The 15,582-nt window shown below is 42.4% G+C and overlaps 2 protein-coding genes across 2 annotated transcripts in view; one reads left to right on the top strand and one right to left on the bottom strand.

The window, feature by feature from the left end:
* LOC134206327 (uncharacterized) overlaps nucleotides 1–15,582 on the top strand; it is a 380,581-nt gene that overhangs the window by 69,942 nt on the left and 295,057 nt on the right. The gene's annotated exons all lie outside the window — the stretch shown is intronic.
* On the bottom strand, nucleotides 3,279–4,884 carry LOC134219973 (alpha-amylase A-like). Its single transcript, XM_062698922.1, is given in 2 exon segments — nucleotides 3,279–4,595; nucleotides 4,597–4,884. Coding segments are annotated over 2 exon segments (1,476 nt in total). The 5' UTR covers nucleotides 4,860–4,884; the 3' UTR covers nucleotides 3,279–3,382.

The following is a 15,582-nucleotide window of genomic DNA, read 5'->3' as shown; positions in this document are numbered from 1 at the left end:
TAACAATGTTAGCCGTGGAAATACGAAGGCGCATCATCTGTGGAAGACGGGTCTACTACGGGCTCCAGAAGAAACTGCGGTCAAAAAGATTAGCCACCGCACCAAATGTGTCATGTACAAGACGCTTATAAGACCGGTTGTCCTCTATGGATATGAAACATGGACAATGCTCGAGGAGGACTTGTAAGCACTCGGAGTATTCGAGAGACGGGTGCTTAGGACCATCTTTGGCGGTGTGCAAGAAGACGGTATGTGGCGGTGAAGAATGAACCATGAGCTCGCCCAGCTCTACGGCGAACCCAGTATCCAGAAGGTTGCTAAAGTCGAAAGGGTACGATGGGCAGGGCATGTTGCAAGAATGCCGGACAGCAACCCTGCAAAGATGGTGTTCCCTTCCGATCCGGAAGGCACAAGAAGGCGTGGAGCGCAGCGAGCGAGATGGGCAGACCAGGTGCAGAACGACTTGGCAAGCGTAGGGCGTATTCGAGGATGGAGAGATGCGGCCTCGAACCGTGTATTGTGGCGTCAAATTGTTGATTCTGTGTTATCTGTTTAGATGTAGACTAAATAAATGAAATGAGGAACTGCAGTGTATTTTTGTGATTGTCTAGAACAAGCCATTGTTTGCATTATTTTGCCTCAGTTCTCGCTTTACGTTAGCTGCATCTATATTCGCTCAAACAGTTGCCCTGATATCTACACGAATCACGCTGATTCTAATAGCCAGATACTGAATCGTGCCGATTACTGCGACGTCATTGTTTGCCTCGGAGATTAAATCGGCCGAATCTAATCTGGCATTTCGATGATGAAGATAACGGATACTTGCCTATCAACGCGTCAACTGATCAGGAGCTTGCCCTATCAGAGTCCTTGTTGTCGTCCGGTCTGCATCAGATCAATGATTTTCTGGACGCGAACGGCAAACTTCTTGACTTGGTATTCGTAAGCGATCCATGCATCATAGATCTCTTCGAGGTGCCATCTGCTCTTCTAAAAATTGACCCTCATCACAAGCCATTAGTTTTAACCATTGACGTCCGTTCTCGCGATGAAAGATCAGTGCCAATATCTACCTTTGACTACGACTTCAACAGGTGGGATTATCAAATCGTCAATGCACGGAGTGGAATCATGTTATGAATTATGCCTCAATCGACGATTCTGTTACTGCGTTCTATCGCACTATCAAACAGATCATCCGAGAAAACGTGCCGGTTAAAATTTGCCGAACATCTAAGAAGTACAATCAACCCTGGTGGACGCCACAGCTCCTAAATCTTCGCAATCGTCTGCGAAAATGCAGAAAGAAGTTCTTCCGAAGCAGGATTAAAATGAACGCGACTAACCTGCGGTTAGCTGAAGATGAATATACTCGTATGCAGCATTGTGAGTACATGGAAAGTATTCAAGCAAATTTGAAAAATGATCCTTCATCGTTCTGGACCTACATTAAGAAACGGAAGGGGTCGAACAATATCCCTGTTGATGTCACTTATCGTACGCTTTCCTCCCGATCACCTGTCGCAACAGCAAATTTATTTGCCACATTGAACGCATGGAGAGAATACAGAAACGCTTCATCAACTACGCCTTGCGCCGCTTACCATGGAACGATCCATCAAACCTGCCTCCTTATCGAAATCGTTGTGCTTTGATTGACTTGCAACCATTTGCAGACCGTCGAGTGATGCTTTAGAAGATGTTTATTTTCGACGTCATAAAGCGCAACATCGACTGCCGTGACATCCTGGAGAATGTTCGATTTCATGCACCGTCTCGTCAACTCAAGAACCGTCAATTGATATAGATCCGTGGCCACCGCACACATTATGGTCACAATAATCCATTAGACTTATGCTGCAGACTATTCAACGAAGTGTATTGTTTTTTCGACTCTAATGTCAGCAAATTAGTTTTTTTTTTTCAATATGATTAAATCAAACAATCAGTCTGTGCAATATATAAGTTGAAGACGAGGTACAATAAATAAAATTTAAAAAAATAACTGTGGATTCCAATAAGGTTAGCTGGGAAATCCTCACCCAACTCAATTCCAACAACATCGCCTAACCCGCTTCCTATATCTCTTGGTCGTTTCGTCTGTAACCTGGTATTCTTTTCAGTATATTTAACATGCGGTCAATCTAGCACATGTTTTCGGAAATCTCTCCGTACTGAGTTTATCTTTCTACCATAGGGAGTTAGATTGGCATCTTCTGGGGCATGATCCTCGCCTTAAACCAATTTTAGCATCTACGGAGAGCAGCGCACTCAACATCAACAGATCCTGCATCAAGGCCACCAATGGACACCTGGATCTCTACTGTAAGACTGGTTCCGGGTTTCTGGATCAACTTTGGAACACTAAAATTGTTCACCTATGTTTCGTCTATGTTACCTTCGTCGACCAGCTTTTAACTTCAAACCAAATTTTACTCAAATGTTTAATTATTATTTCTAAGTTTCATTAAAGTTAGTCTTAATATTCATTCTTTAATAAAATGTTGCTTATGGAAGATCCCAAGGTTGGACCTGAGCTGCTGTAATCTGAAAAAAATTTTTATAATATACATGATTTCCATTTTTCTGTTAAAAAGTACGATGAGTACTACTCGTATAACACCATTTTTGGAAAATGCAATATACGTCACTTTGCCGGATTACGGCAGTGAGGGTGGCCATTTTAACACACTTCCCTCTTCCAAGTACCCCTGGCCTTGGTACTTATGACGAGTGAAGAACTGATCCAAATGTCAAAATTCTCATAAATAATGACAAAAAATAGATGTTCACTGAGGAAATCGTTCGCAACAGTCTTGGATTTGAAAATTTAACGATAGTTTATGCAGATTTACAAAAAGCTTTGCAAAAAACAGATTTGTGACAAATTTCGTGAGCAGAAATCGACAAAGCGTGATTTTGCGCAGAATTCCTCTTAACTTGTTTGCTGAGAACAAGTTTTTCGTGCGGGATGGGGAATTGATTCGTACTTCACTGAGCTGGAGAGATTACTACCAACCGTAGACGAGCATGCCCTTTGAAATTTGAAAAACAGAAAAATCATTATCAAACACATGCAGAGTAGATCATAATATAATCATGCATTTGGGGCAAAAAAGTTGAAACTGTTTTGCAAGGCGTCGTGGAAAAAAACTCATCGATTTGCAGACACAGAATTTAAACACGATGACCATTTAGAGAAGGAAAGCTTGAACACGTGCCAAGTAGGTATTTCGGAGTAATTACTTTGACTACAATCCAAACTGTGTTTCGAATATCAAACAACATTTTAACAATAATAATAAAAGCTGCAATCTATTATTACATAATTCAACAGTATAGATTTGCGACATTTCCAATTCTTTCTTTTCAAGCCATCTTACAGCCTAGCGTTGACATGAATAGCCAAAACACCATCGTAGGCATTGGAGGCAATCACAATGTTGGCACGTCCATCAGATCCAACCTGAACGGTACCACCGGTGCAGGACGATCCACTCTTGCTTCCAGAAATGACATCACAATACGTTCCTTGCGGTAGACACGTCTGCAAGTTCTGATTCAAATCCGAACCTTCCAAGTTGAATGCCACGAATCCAGAAGTGCCACGGCAGAACGCAATCTGCTGGTTTCCGTTGGACCACCAGTTGCTGATGGCACTATTTCCGACGGCATTACGGAAACCGACCATGTTGTAGATCTGGCGCCAGCGATGTTCACAAACCCATCCGTTGCCGCAGGTGTTATCGGCGTTGATCGACGGAGGAATCAAGTTTCCGTTTGCGTCCTGTGGTGGTCCCTGATCGCCGTTGTCAAAAGCGAAAGAACTCATGATGCGAACGATTCCGAATGGATGAGCCAACATGAAGGCGGTAGCCATTTTGTAGTTTCTCGACACTTTGTAGGTAAGAATATTATCACCTCCGGCTCCATGGCCACGTTGGTTATCATGATTGTCAACGAATACGAGGGCCAAGTGTGATGGAAGGAATCCCCATCCCTCTCCCCAGTTGGACAGATGGGCCAATCTATCACGTCCGTAGAACACACGACCGATTTCGGCCGAATGCTTGAACTCGGTGATCGTTCCCAGATGAGTATATTCCGTGGCACTGATTGCCTCACCACCCAAATCAATGACCTCCTGCGTCAAGAAAGGCCTTGATCCTGCTGGAAAACCGTGATCGGTATTCAGATTATTGAGCCTGTTGAAAACATGCTCCAGATCTCCAGGCCACATATGCTTGACAGCATCCACACGGAATCCAGCAATGCCATATCCGATGCACTTGTTCATCAAATCGACAATTCTATCACGAACCCATTGCGTACCCAGGGCCAAATCCGGCAGTCCAACTAACCAGCAGTTACGCACCTGATACCGATCGTTGTAATTCAAAATTTCGCAATGCGGGTTGAAGTCGTTCGATCCATAAGGCACAGCGGGGAAGTTCAGTCCGGACACCGTCGAACCTCCAGTCCCAGTCCCGGAAACGGCCGCCATATGGTTGATGACAATGTCGACGTAGATTCTCACGCCCACCTGATTGCAACGCCAAACCATGCTGGCGAATTCGGCCTCTGTATTCTGTAGAAATGATGACGTTCTCCGTCGGAGGCGAGACTTGGACACCGGCGTAACCCATCGGGGCCAAGAACCGCTCACACTCATCGGCAATGTCGTTCCATCTCCACTCAAACAGATGCACGATTCCGCTACGGCCGGACCATTGGTGCGGATCGAACTGAGCCGACACCGCGCCAAAGGCCAAGGCTACCGCGAGGACGCTTGGCAAAAATTTCATCGCAATACTAAGTGACAATTGGAAGTGACTGTTGGTGGTCTGCCGGACCATGGCGGTCTTATAGTTGCAGCCTTATCGTCCCGCTAAGACCGATAACAGAGGGAACGCACTGTGTCTGGTATTGGCTATCTTTACAACTTTACAATCGGATCTGTGATAAGTAGTAAAAGGTGCTTGAACTGCATGTTTGAGGAACTGCATAAGTCCATTATGTATAATGAGTCGATTACGTAACTTTTTGACCACATTGGACTTGGAATTCTTTCTTCGCAAAAGCATGCCACTTATGTTGTTGGCGTCTCATCCGTTTTTGATTCAACTCCCGAACAAGACTGATGTTGGAACACCCCTTATAAATCAAATCTCCACATTTTTATGTCTTCTGTGCTCGATTTCGTTTATTTGTATTATTCAGTAGATGATGAACATTCATCTAAATTTATGAGCCGAATCATAAAAAAATATTTTTATTGCAAATAAAAGGACTTGCGTCGCTTTTTAATCAACCGATTGGCGAGCTGTTTGATTGATTTGTCTCGTCCACTCAATCTAAATTTGGGCCTCTACTACTCGGGAGCCGTATCTGATTTATGTCCGATAACGGAAATTCGCAACGTTTTGCTAGTCATATATCATGGCGGGGGGTTTATCGCAATGAATGTATCTATTTCTTATGTCTTCTTCTGGCTCGCCGGTACAAAGTGCGTTGAACTGGATTCCGATAGTTTGCGATTCGGTGTCTGCACAGTTATTGATCTTTCTTCTTCAACGGCTCTACATTCCAGAGCAAGGCGTGTTTTTCTACTAAATGTTCTATTTGCATTTTCATAGTTACTAATTAAGAGCTTTTCTCTGTATGACAGACATACATACATTTTTTAATCATCGTTGGATCTTTGACGGCAAGCACAATACGTACACTGTGCCCAAAGGTTCGAGAATGTTTTCCACCCGAAAACATCCTAGGTCGGACCGTAAAACGAACTCGCCGTTTACGGATTGTTGACGCTATGCCTTTGCTCGCAAGGCTAACTGGAGACCCCAAGTATACATTTAGAAATAGAACATAAATGCATGAACATGTTTTTTTTAATTACAGAGCTTATACTAAACATGCTTTGAAGTATTTACAGTAATATCCCGATTTTATCACCCCCTGGTAAATTTTGAGGTGATAAAATAGGGCATGTGCACAAAAACAAAAAAAATGTATTTTCAATTTTTTAATTCATTTCACAAATATGTATCAGTTTATGGCTTGGATAGGCAAAATGCGTGAACGGTACCCATTATTGATTGTCGAAAATGCTTACAGAATTCTTCACAGGTACTCAGAATTCGTTCATAATAATCCACAAGCGGTAAAAATTATACAATGGAAATCATTGTAATCATGATACCGCATATTTACAAAAATAATAAGAACTTAAATTTTCGAAATTTATTGGGGTGATAAAACTCGGTCGTAAACGTGATAAAATAAGGGGTAGAAAAGAATAGGGAGTGGCAAAATCGGGTCAACACTGTGTTAAATATTAATGTTATAAATTCTTTTCAGCAAGGTCAAGGTTGAATAACAATCATTATCAACAGGCTGTCAAATTGCACTGTCGCATCGCACGCCGCGTTTAATCTGGCTTGCCCCTTAGGGTAAGACGGCATGGGAGTAGCCAGGATTTCGAGTAGGGGGGGGGAGGGCAACTTTTTTAGGTCTTCTAAATTGCTATTTTTTCAGTAGTTATTAGAGTAGATATTAGAGCACGGCGCTATTTCCTAAGTTTCAAAAACTTTCAAAACGAATCCACAACCTAACGAGGCGAGCCAGCCTTGGGCTGAAAGTCTCACTAATAAATACAAAAAATAAAAATAAAAGTAAACCAACAGTAAAGGCTGGATCACAATAGCGCGTCGCCTTTTGTAGTAGGGGTAAAAGACCCAATAGTGGAGGAACTAAGCACGATCCACCACTATTTGTTCGCTTACACCACGTTTATACTTTCGCTCACCTTAAGTACGAATTCGAAAGCTCATCGATTATATTTTAAACGAAGCGTTATCCAATCGCTGCAGAATCCATCATTCTTACCTAAAATGATAACTCCAATTATTGGTGCAGTGTTCCAATAGTTGCGGTGTTTTTAATTCGTGTTCCTATAGTTGCGAATCCCATTGTTTTCCTATAGGACTCGTAACTATAGGAACACTAGCGCAACTATATAAACTATATTAATAATATAAATTAACAAAAAGTAATCCAGTGATTTCCTAAGTGAAAGTCTTTAATCAGTACCTTTATACCGCCAGGTGGTCTAGGACAGGTGAGACTGCCTTAAAGCAAAGTGATAGTGCGGTTAGTAAAACGTTATTATGATTGTTGGTCAAAAACTGTTATTTATTGTGTTAATCTTTTGTTAGATCTTATGTGTAATCTAAAAAGACTACAATTTGAGAAAAGAAAAGAGAAGAAATCTATTGTAAACCAAACGGAAGAAAGAAAAGTTAAATCGTTTATTTGTGCCTACAATTTTGTACAGTGAACATAATTACAGTGACTTCATTAGGGTACTTATTATAGGAGTAGGTTCAAGCGGGCCTATTTATGTTTTCTTGCTCTTTCCGTGTCGCAGGGTCGATTAGGTGGTGCCTCGGAAGGGACGATCTCCAGTGGTTCCCGGACCCGTCGGATTCAGGCGAGACGAGTGTCGTGTGTGAGAACGCCCGCGTGGAGCGCGAGCTAGTGGTGTCCACGGCCATTGTGACCGCCATCGCCATTGTTGGCCATTGTTCGGATTCCAACCACTACCCAGTGACTCGTCGCCCGTACACCATCATCGTAACGACCTCGTAACCACGCCCTGGCTCGGACATTGTATCGGCCACCGTCCGACCGTTTCCCAACGCCTTTCGACCATCGCCATCGCCACCTGGGACGGCATCGCAACTACGCCCCAGTTCGGGCACTGTACAGGCCATCGTCTGTACGAAAGCACCACCCCGTCACTGTTCGAGCCCGGTAGCGGTCATTGCCAAGCTCCTTTCGTTCATCGCCTACATCGAGTGCACGGACGTAACCGCGCCATCATTCGGGGCCTAGAGCGGACGTCACGATAAAGCCTATGGAGAGTGCCCAAAGCATGACGTGAAAATTGTTATCGGAGACGGGTTGGTTCGATGTGGAGTGTCAGAGAGTGACAGACGAGAAGAACGTTGCCAGAAGCCGGATGTTGGTATCGGGTACCCGATCGAATAGAGATCGGTACAAGGAAGCAGGAACAAAAAAGAGTACGAAGAACAAGTTATTAGTAAGGCGCAGGAAAAAATGGAGCAGAACGATATGCGGAGGTTTTATGAGTCTGTCAATGGCATGCGGAGAAAGACAGCGCCATCTCCCGTCATGTGCAACGACCAAGAAGGGAATTCGCTGACAGATAAAACCGAAGTGGCTGCAAGGTGGAAGCAACACTTCGAGACATTGTTGAATGGAGGAAGTGACGGTGCATCGGTGAACAGAATAAATATTAGCGACGATGGACAAGCTGTGGAGTCACCTACACTAGATGAGGTTAAAAAAGCTGTTAAAGTGCTGAAAAACAATAAGGCTGCGGGGAAGGACCAGCTCCCGGCTGAACTTCTCAAACATGGCAGTGAGCAGCTTTATGAAGTTCTGCACCATATTATGTCGAAAATATGGGAAGACGAGGAAATGTCTGCTAGCTGGTTGGACTGCCTCATTTGCCCTCTCTTTAAGAAAAGGCACAAACTGGAGTGCGCCAATTACCGAGGAATAACCCTCCTTAATTCGGCATACAAAATTATGTCCCGTATTCTATTCAACAGATTGAGACTGCTTGAAGAGTTCTTCGTCGGCGAATACCAAGCAGGTTTTCCTGAGGGCCGATCAACGACGGAAAACCAAGTAGAGTAGAGTGGGGCAAGAGTGCGCGTGGGGGTAAGAGTACGTTTTCGATTTTTTGAAGTTATAAAAAAAGATAAACTAGCAGCACTGCATAAGTTTGACAGGTATTCTGGCCAACTATTATCATGTGTAATTGTGAACGATTTGAATAAACAACAAAGGAGATATGAAGTAAGATAATTTTTTTGGTCATTTTGCTAAAAATAATTGTGTTTTCGCAACTAGTATTCCATTACCATACATACGTTCAATCTGGTGAACATTATACCATTTCGATAACCTATTGCATAGAGTACTTTATGGTGCAAAAGATCAGTTGGGTTGGTCAAAACCATTAACTGTATAGATATTGGGGCTGTGGGGTAAAAGTACGCAGGAACGTGTGGGGCAAGAGTACGCATATGAATCTTAAAGTTTTGATGTCAAACCCGTATTTTCGTCCGAAATAAGACTACTTCCGAAGCGAAAAGATCCACAACAATGAAAAAAGGGATAGAAATCGGAAATTATTAAATTATTAAGTTCTCCTTCTAAGGATAAGCTGAAACCATTTGGTGTTAGAAGCGACTTAGCGAACAAAGCGCAGAAACGAAATCATAAAATTGTATTAGTTATTGTTTTACATCTAAACATAGTTTGAAAACACAATATCATCTAAATGATTATTTCATTTTATCAAAAGACACATCCATAAATTACGCAACGCTTAGCTGGGGGGGGGGCTCTATTGCAAGATGTATGAGGATCCAATCCACCTCCATAGTTTTTTGGTATTTAAAAAAACACAATGTTTTTTTTTTCGCATGTAAGTTCACATTTCTAGGACCCCTCCCTCTTTCAGAGTTACGTAATCTTCAAACATTCCAAAATATACTTTCAGAAAACATCAATTAAATGTTGTTAGATCATATTTGTGTTAATAAATACTTAAAACACATGTTTGGAAAAGTGCGTACTTTTACCCCACCCAATGCGCACTCTTACCCCACCGGTGGGGTAAGAGTGCGTTCTTTAGGTGTCTTGCAATAAGGGTTCGGCTAGAACGAATTTAATTATATCCAATATGTTTTCCATTGGGTAACATAAAGGAAGACAATGATATGGAAATGCTAATATCATCTTCCAAACTTGGACGTACATGTTCATGATAGCATTAGAGGCGAAAGTATAGAATTGATAGTTCCGTTAGGATACGGCGAGCATGAAGAATGTTTTTAAAGAAGTCGATTTGAAAGCGAGCGGAGGGCAATATTTGTGATGGCACATATCGCACGACCTTCCTTCTGTCAAGCTCCCGTATGAATGCAGGAGCTTGGCAGAAAGATGATATTAGCATTTCCATATCATTGTAAATCGTTTTCACGTAGAAGTAACACACACGAAATCATTAATTTAGTTAATAAAGGAAGAGTATACGAATCGTCGACATTGATTTGATATGCAGAAGCTTGTTTCATAAGGTCCCCATGGTCGATTGAAAACTAAGTGGGTACTCTTGACCCACTCTACTCTACATGGTCGCTGGCAATCAACGTGGGTTCATTAGTGGTGGTGGTAGCGAAATGGTCCTGGATGGTGAAAAATTTGAAGTGGTAGAAGAATTTGTGTATCTTGCTGCAAATAGGGCTTATTACGGACTTCGTAACCAGCTTAAGTCCCGTAGTCTGCAACCGAAAACAAATATCGCGCTGTATTCTACTCTGATTCTTCCGGTGGCTTTATACGGTCATGAAACATGGACGTTAAAGGAGGCTGATCGGAGAGCTTTCGGAGTGTTTGAGCGTAAGGTGCTGCGGACAATACTCGGCGTTAAACAGGAGAACGGTATCTGGCGGCGCCGCATGAATCACGAATTGTACCAGGTGTATAAAGGGCTGGGTATTATTAAGCTTATACAACACGGTAGACTACGGTGGGCTGGTCACGTTGTTCGTATGCCGGAATAACGTCAAGCGAAGATAATAATTAGTAGAGAACCCGGAAGAGGTCGAAGGCTTCGTGGAAGGCCGCGTACACGATGGCTTTTTGCAGTTGAGGGCGCTCAATGTTCAGGGCGACTGGAAGCGATTGGCCCAGGATCGAGTCCAGTGGAGAAGGATACTCCATTCGGCGTAGGTTCATCGAAGAGCTGTAGCCCATCAAGTAAGATGAAAGCACTGTGTACAGAGTACATTAATTAAGAGCATAGCCCTGATTAGTCTCTTTCAGTTCGTTTTTCACCTCGTTTACGGACTCACGAAGGAGTCGTCAGTCCTCGCTTATTGGGATCGAGGAAGAATTTATTTCCTGTTCAGCTTTTGAGCACTTTAGGTACGACACAGTTTGCCGATCGTCCCACCATAGCCCGCCGGTGGGCACGTGTATGTTCGTAGGTAAGTTCGGTTGTGGGTGTAAAGTGTGAAATGAGGTAAACGACCATGTTTTTGTCTCCCTATCCTAGCTTCGGTGTAGCTAGCGGGTAACAAAATTCAAAAGAATTTCTCCAGGAATTCCATCAATTCCATCCAATTTACACAGAAATTATACCGCAAATGAAATTATCAATGGAATTTTCGGAGGAATTCCTAGATAAATTATTGGAGGGATCCTGAAAGAATTCCGGTGGAAACTTCAAGATTTCCACTGCGAGTTTCTCCGGAAATTCCTCCAGGAGTTCCTCCGGGAAGCCTTTCAGGAATTTCTCCGGCAGTTCCTCCAATAATTCCTCCAGGATTTCCTCCGAGAGTTATTCCGGTAGTTCCAACGAGGGTTCCTCTAAATTTCTCCAGAATTTCCTCCGGGAATTCATTCAGGCTTTCTTTCTGGAATTCATTTAGGCTTCTTTATGAACTTATATAGAAAATCCTCCAGAAGCTCCTCCGGGAATTTCGCTGGGAGCTCCTCAGGAAATTCTCAGGGAGGTCCTCTGATGATCATGATGATAATCCAGCTACAAACCCCTACAAATGCATCAGCTAGAAGAGATTTATCAATAAGATGAATTCTCCATGATTTTTTTTCGAGAATCCTTCTGGTAGTTCCGCTGGCAGTTCTTCCAGAAGTTCCTCTGAAAATTCTCCCGAGAGTTTCTTCACTAATTCATCCTGGAGTTACTTCGAGAATTCCTCTGAAAGTTCCTCCGGCAATTCATGCGGGAGTTTCTTCGGGAGTTTCACCTGTAGCTCTTCCAGGAAATTATTTAGGCTTTCTTCAGAAATTTAGCAGGAAATGCCTCCCGAAGTTCTTCCGATAGTTTCTCTAGAAATTCCTCCTGGAATTCCTTCGGGAGTTCCTCCGGCAGTTCCTTCGGGAATTCCTCCGAGATAACCACCGGCAGTTTCTACGTGAATTCTTCCGGGAGTTTCTCCGGCAGTTCTTCCGGGTGTTTCTCTGAGGAGGAACTTCCAGAGGAATGCTGGCAGAAATTGCCGGTGGAACTTCTGAAGGAATTTCTTGAAGAACTACAGGAAGAATTTCCGGAGGAAATCCTGAAGGAATTCCCGGAGGAACTCTCGTAAGAACTTCTGGATAAACTCCCAAATGAACTTCCGTGAGAATTCCAGGAAGAACTCCTGGAATAATTTTAGAGGACCTTTCGGAGGAACTCCCAGATAAATTCTCGGAGGAACTTCTGGAGGAATTTGTAGATAAATTCTTAAAGAAAGCCTAAATGAATTCCTGAAAGAAACCCTGCATAAATTCCTGGAGGAACTACCCTCGGAGGAACTTTCAGATGAACAGCCGGTGAAATACCCGGAGTTGAATTTCTTGAGAAATTTCGGAAATCCAATTTCCCTTAAAATTCCTGCCAAATAACCTCCAGGAATTCCCTGTGAAGCTCCAGGAGGGTTTCCCGGACTCCTGGAGGAGCTCCCGTAGGAACTCCCACAAGCACCAAAAGAAATAATGGAGTAATTCCCAGATGAAATCCTGAAAGTATTCCCAGATGAATTTCTGGAGAAATTACCGGATTAACTCCCGGGGTTTTGTTCTGAAGAAATTGCTGGAAGAACTTTTGAAAGATATCCTGGGGGAGTCGCAAATTAATTTCCGAATGAAATTCTGGAATAAAATTCGAGTGAAGTCCGGAAAGAATTCCGCGGTAAAATTCCCGGAAAACTTTCTGAAGGAATTCCTGGAGAAGTGCCTGATAGAATTCCTGGAAAATTACCTGGAAGAATTTCCGGTGAAATACTTGGACGAATTCCAGGAGAAATTCCTAGAGAAATTCTTGAAGGATATTCTGAAGCAATTGCGAAAAGAATTCCAGAATGAAATCCTAGAGGATTTCGCTATGTAATTTATGGATGCATTCCCGGAAAAAATCCTGGAAGTTGTCCCCGAGAGATTAAAAGAAGAGTTTCTGGAGGAATTCCCGGAAAGGTTACTAGAATAATTTCCGAAGAAATTTCTTATAGTTTTACAAGTGAAATTGTGGAGCGAAATCGGAGGATTTTCGTCATAAATTTCTGAAGAAACTTCTGGATGAATTATGGAAGGAAACTCCACATATATTCTTGCAGGAACTCTCGAATGTGAATGTGAAGGAAATGTCGGAGATTTTTCTGGAAGACTAGCCGAAGAAGCGTCTAGAAGGTAAACTTGGAGAGAAGAAAAGACAACTTCAAGGACAGAAAAAATATTTTAAGCTCTTTTTAGTAAGAGTTTAGTATACGTATCTGCAAAGATATCGAAATAATTGGTGGAATTAAATGGAGTTACTTAACTCGTCTTAGACGGTTGATCTTCAAGGAATTTCCTCATGAATTTCCTAAATAATAATAATTATTTTCTAAATAATTTTTTGGAGGAATTACAATTACATGAGAAGGATTTTCGAACGATTTTCAGAGGAATTTGTGGATAACTTCCCGGGGGAGTTTCCGGGGGAATTTTCGGGGGAGTTTTCGGAGGAGTTTCAGGGGAAGTTTCTAGGAGGATTTCTGGTCGAAACATATTATTTTGTAGGAGGTAGAGAAAAGGAAAATATCACATCAAGATTGTTTCTGTTACGACATTGGATATAAAATCGATTTTTTTGGTCCACCATTCCCAAGTAACAATTTAAGTTTTATAACACTCTTGAAGACTATAATTTACTCTATACAAGAGTGTTATAAAACCAGTATCAAACCAAAATGTTACTAGGGTTTGATCCCAGGGTACAGTAGTTTCAACAAATCGAAACGTTACACTTTGTGACCGTCTTGTCAACCTAAAAGATTGTTGTCGAGGGTCGAGTCAAGATAGTCGGCCTCATTGGCCCATTCCACAGTCGTGCCATGGAGGATGATTTTACAGTCCCCAGGCGGAACATGTTTAGGGGATTTAGAGTGGAGGAAAATGATGACCTAGGTCTTAACCGCGTTGATTCAGATTTTCCAGCAGGGGAGGTACTCTGTCAGGGCATCCAGGCCTCGTTGGAGTTTTGTCACTAGCGCTCTGATCACTTTACCTTCGTAGACGTAGGAGGTATCATTTGCAAACAGATACAGTATGCCGCCTCCTGGAGGTTCTGACATGTCCAAGGTGAACAGATTAAACAGCAGGGGCTCAAGGATACTGCAATGGGGGACGCCTGCGACGATGTCGTGCGCGTTGGAACTTGCTCCGCTGATTGAGACTCGGAATGTCCTTGTCAGCAGATAATTGACGAGTTAGCTGCGCGAATATTGGCATCAGTTGCTCCGGGGTGTAGAGCGGAGCAGATTCTTCGGGTGGAACATTGTCGTTCTTCGGCTGCCTACGGAATCCACGAGGATGAAGCGGGGGCCATTCGCTGGAAGATGGAGTCGGTGGTGCTGGAGTTTGAACCGACACAGCTGCTGCTGATGCTAACCGACAAGCGCGTCGAAGGGAGGTTTTTGCAATCAACCCATTCTGTCCAGAAAATGCTGGACCAAGATCCAATCCAGATCCAATTATCCTTCCACAATATTTGAAATCCATCGAGAAACAGCTGAGATTTTAACGTTCTAAGTCTATCATTTCGTGACGGTCTCCAATTTGCGCAATCGCAAAGTAATATAGAAATGAAAAAGACAGACGTAGTCCTACGTCAAAACAAGAATAAAAACAAATATTAGATTCACTTGAAACTATGTAATTATGAGCCCAAGAGAGTGAAGATTATCCGAAAAGTCAATGGCAAAGACTTGAACGTATTTCCATTGCTATCAGCAATTAGGCAGCATAGATTACCTAATTGAGAAACGAATCAGAGAATTGTTTTACAATATCTTGGACCCTCACAAAAGTCACACCATTGATGAAATCGAAATAATCTAATCCAATCGATTGATAGACCTCTCAAGCAGCTTTAACTCAATTTATAATCTTCTTGAAAACAACAGTCATCCGAAAAAATACGAATCCACAGTTGCACCATGCACGTATCATGTCTGCAAATCGTGCACCAAATTCTGTGCGTCCGATTGACAGACGCATTTTAAATAGGGTAACGGTACCAATAGTTGAGACTGACGCATTCCACGTAGAATGACACATAAATAACCTCTTTAATTGGGATGAAATTTTGCACATATCTTCGGCACAGCAGACTGATCATTTTCCACTAATTTAAAATAAAAATCGACTCTCGAGTAATTTATAAAATGGTCGAATGTGTTTTCGAGCAAATTATTATAAAAATATTGTAACTTGGAAACAGATCATTATACAATCCAAACCAAATTTTTACCAAAAACGAACAGTGGGTAATGTCTGTGACATAACCGCGAAGTGGACGTAGGACTTGACTTGACCATGCCTTTGAAGATGTATAATATATCCACAGACAAACAGACATAACACATTGAATATTTACTCATCAATTTCATAGTCGTTCGAACACTAACGACATCTGTTGATTTCAGCTAG

This window comes from Armigeres subalbatus, chromosome 1 (assembly GCF_024139115.2).
Source record: "Armigeres subalbatus isolate Guangzhou_Male chromosome 1, GZ_Asu_2, whole genome shotgun sequence".
Lineage (NCBI taxonomy): Eukaryota > Metazoa > Arthropoda > Insecta > Diptera > Culicidae > Armigeres > Armigeres subalbatus.
This window is presented reverse-complemented; position numbering and strand designations above follow the sequence as displayed.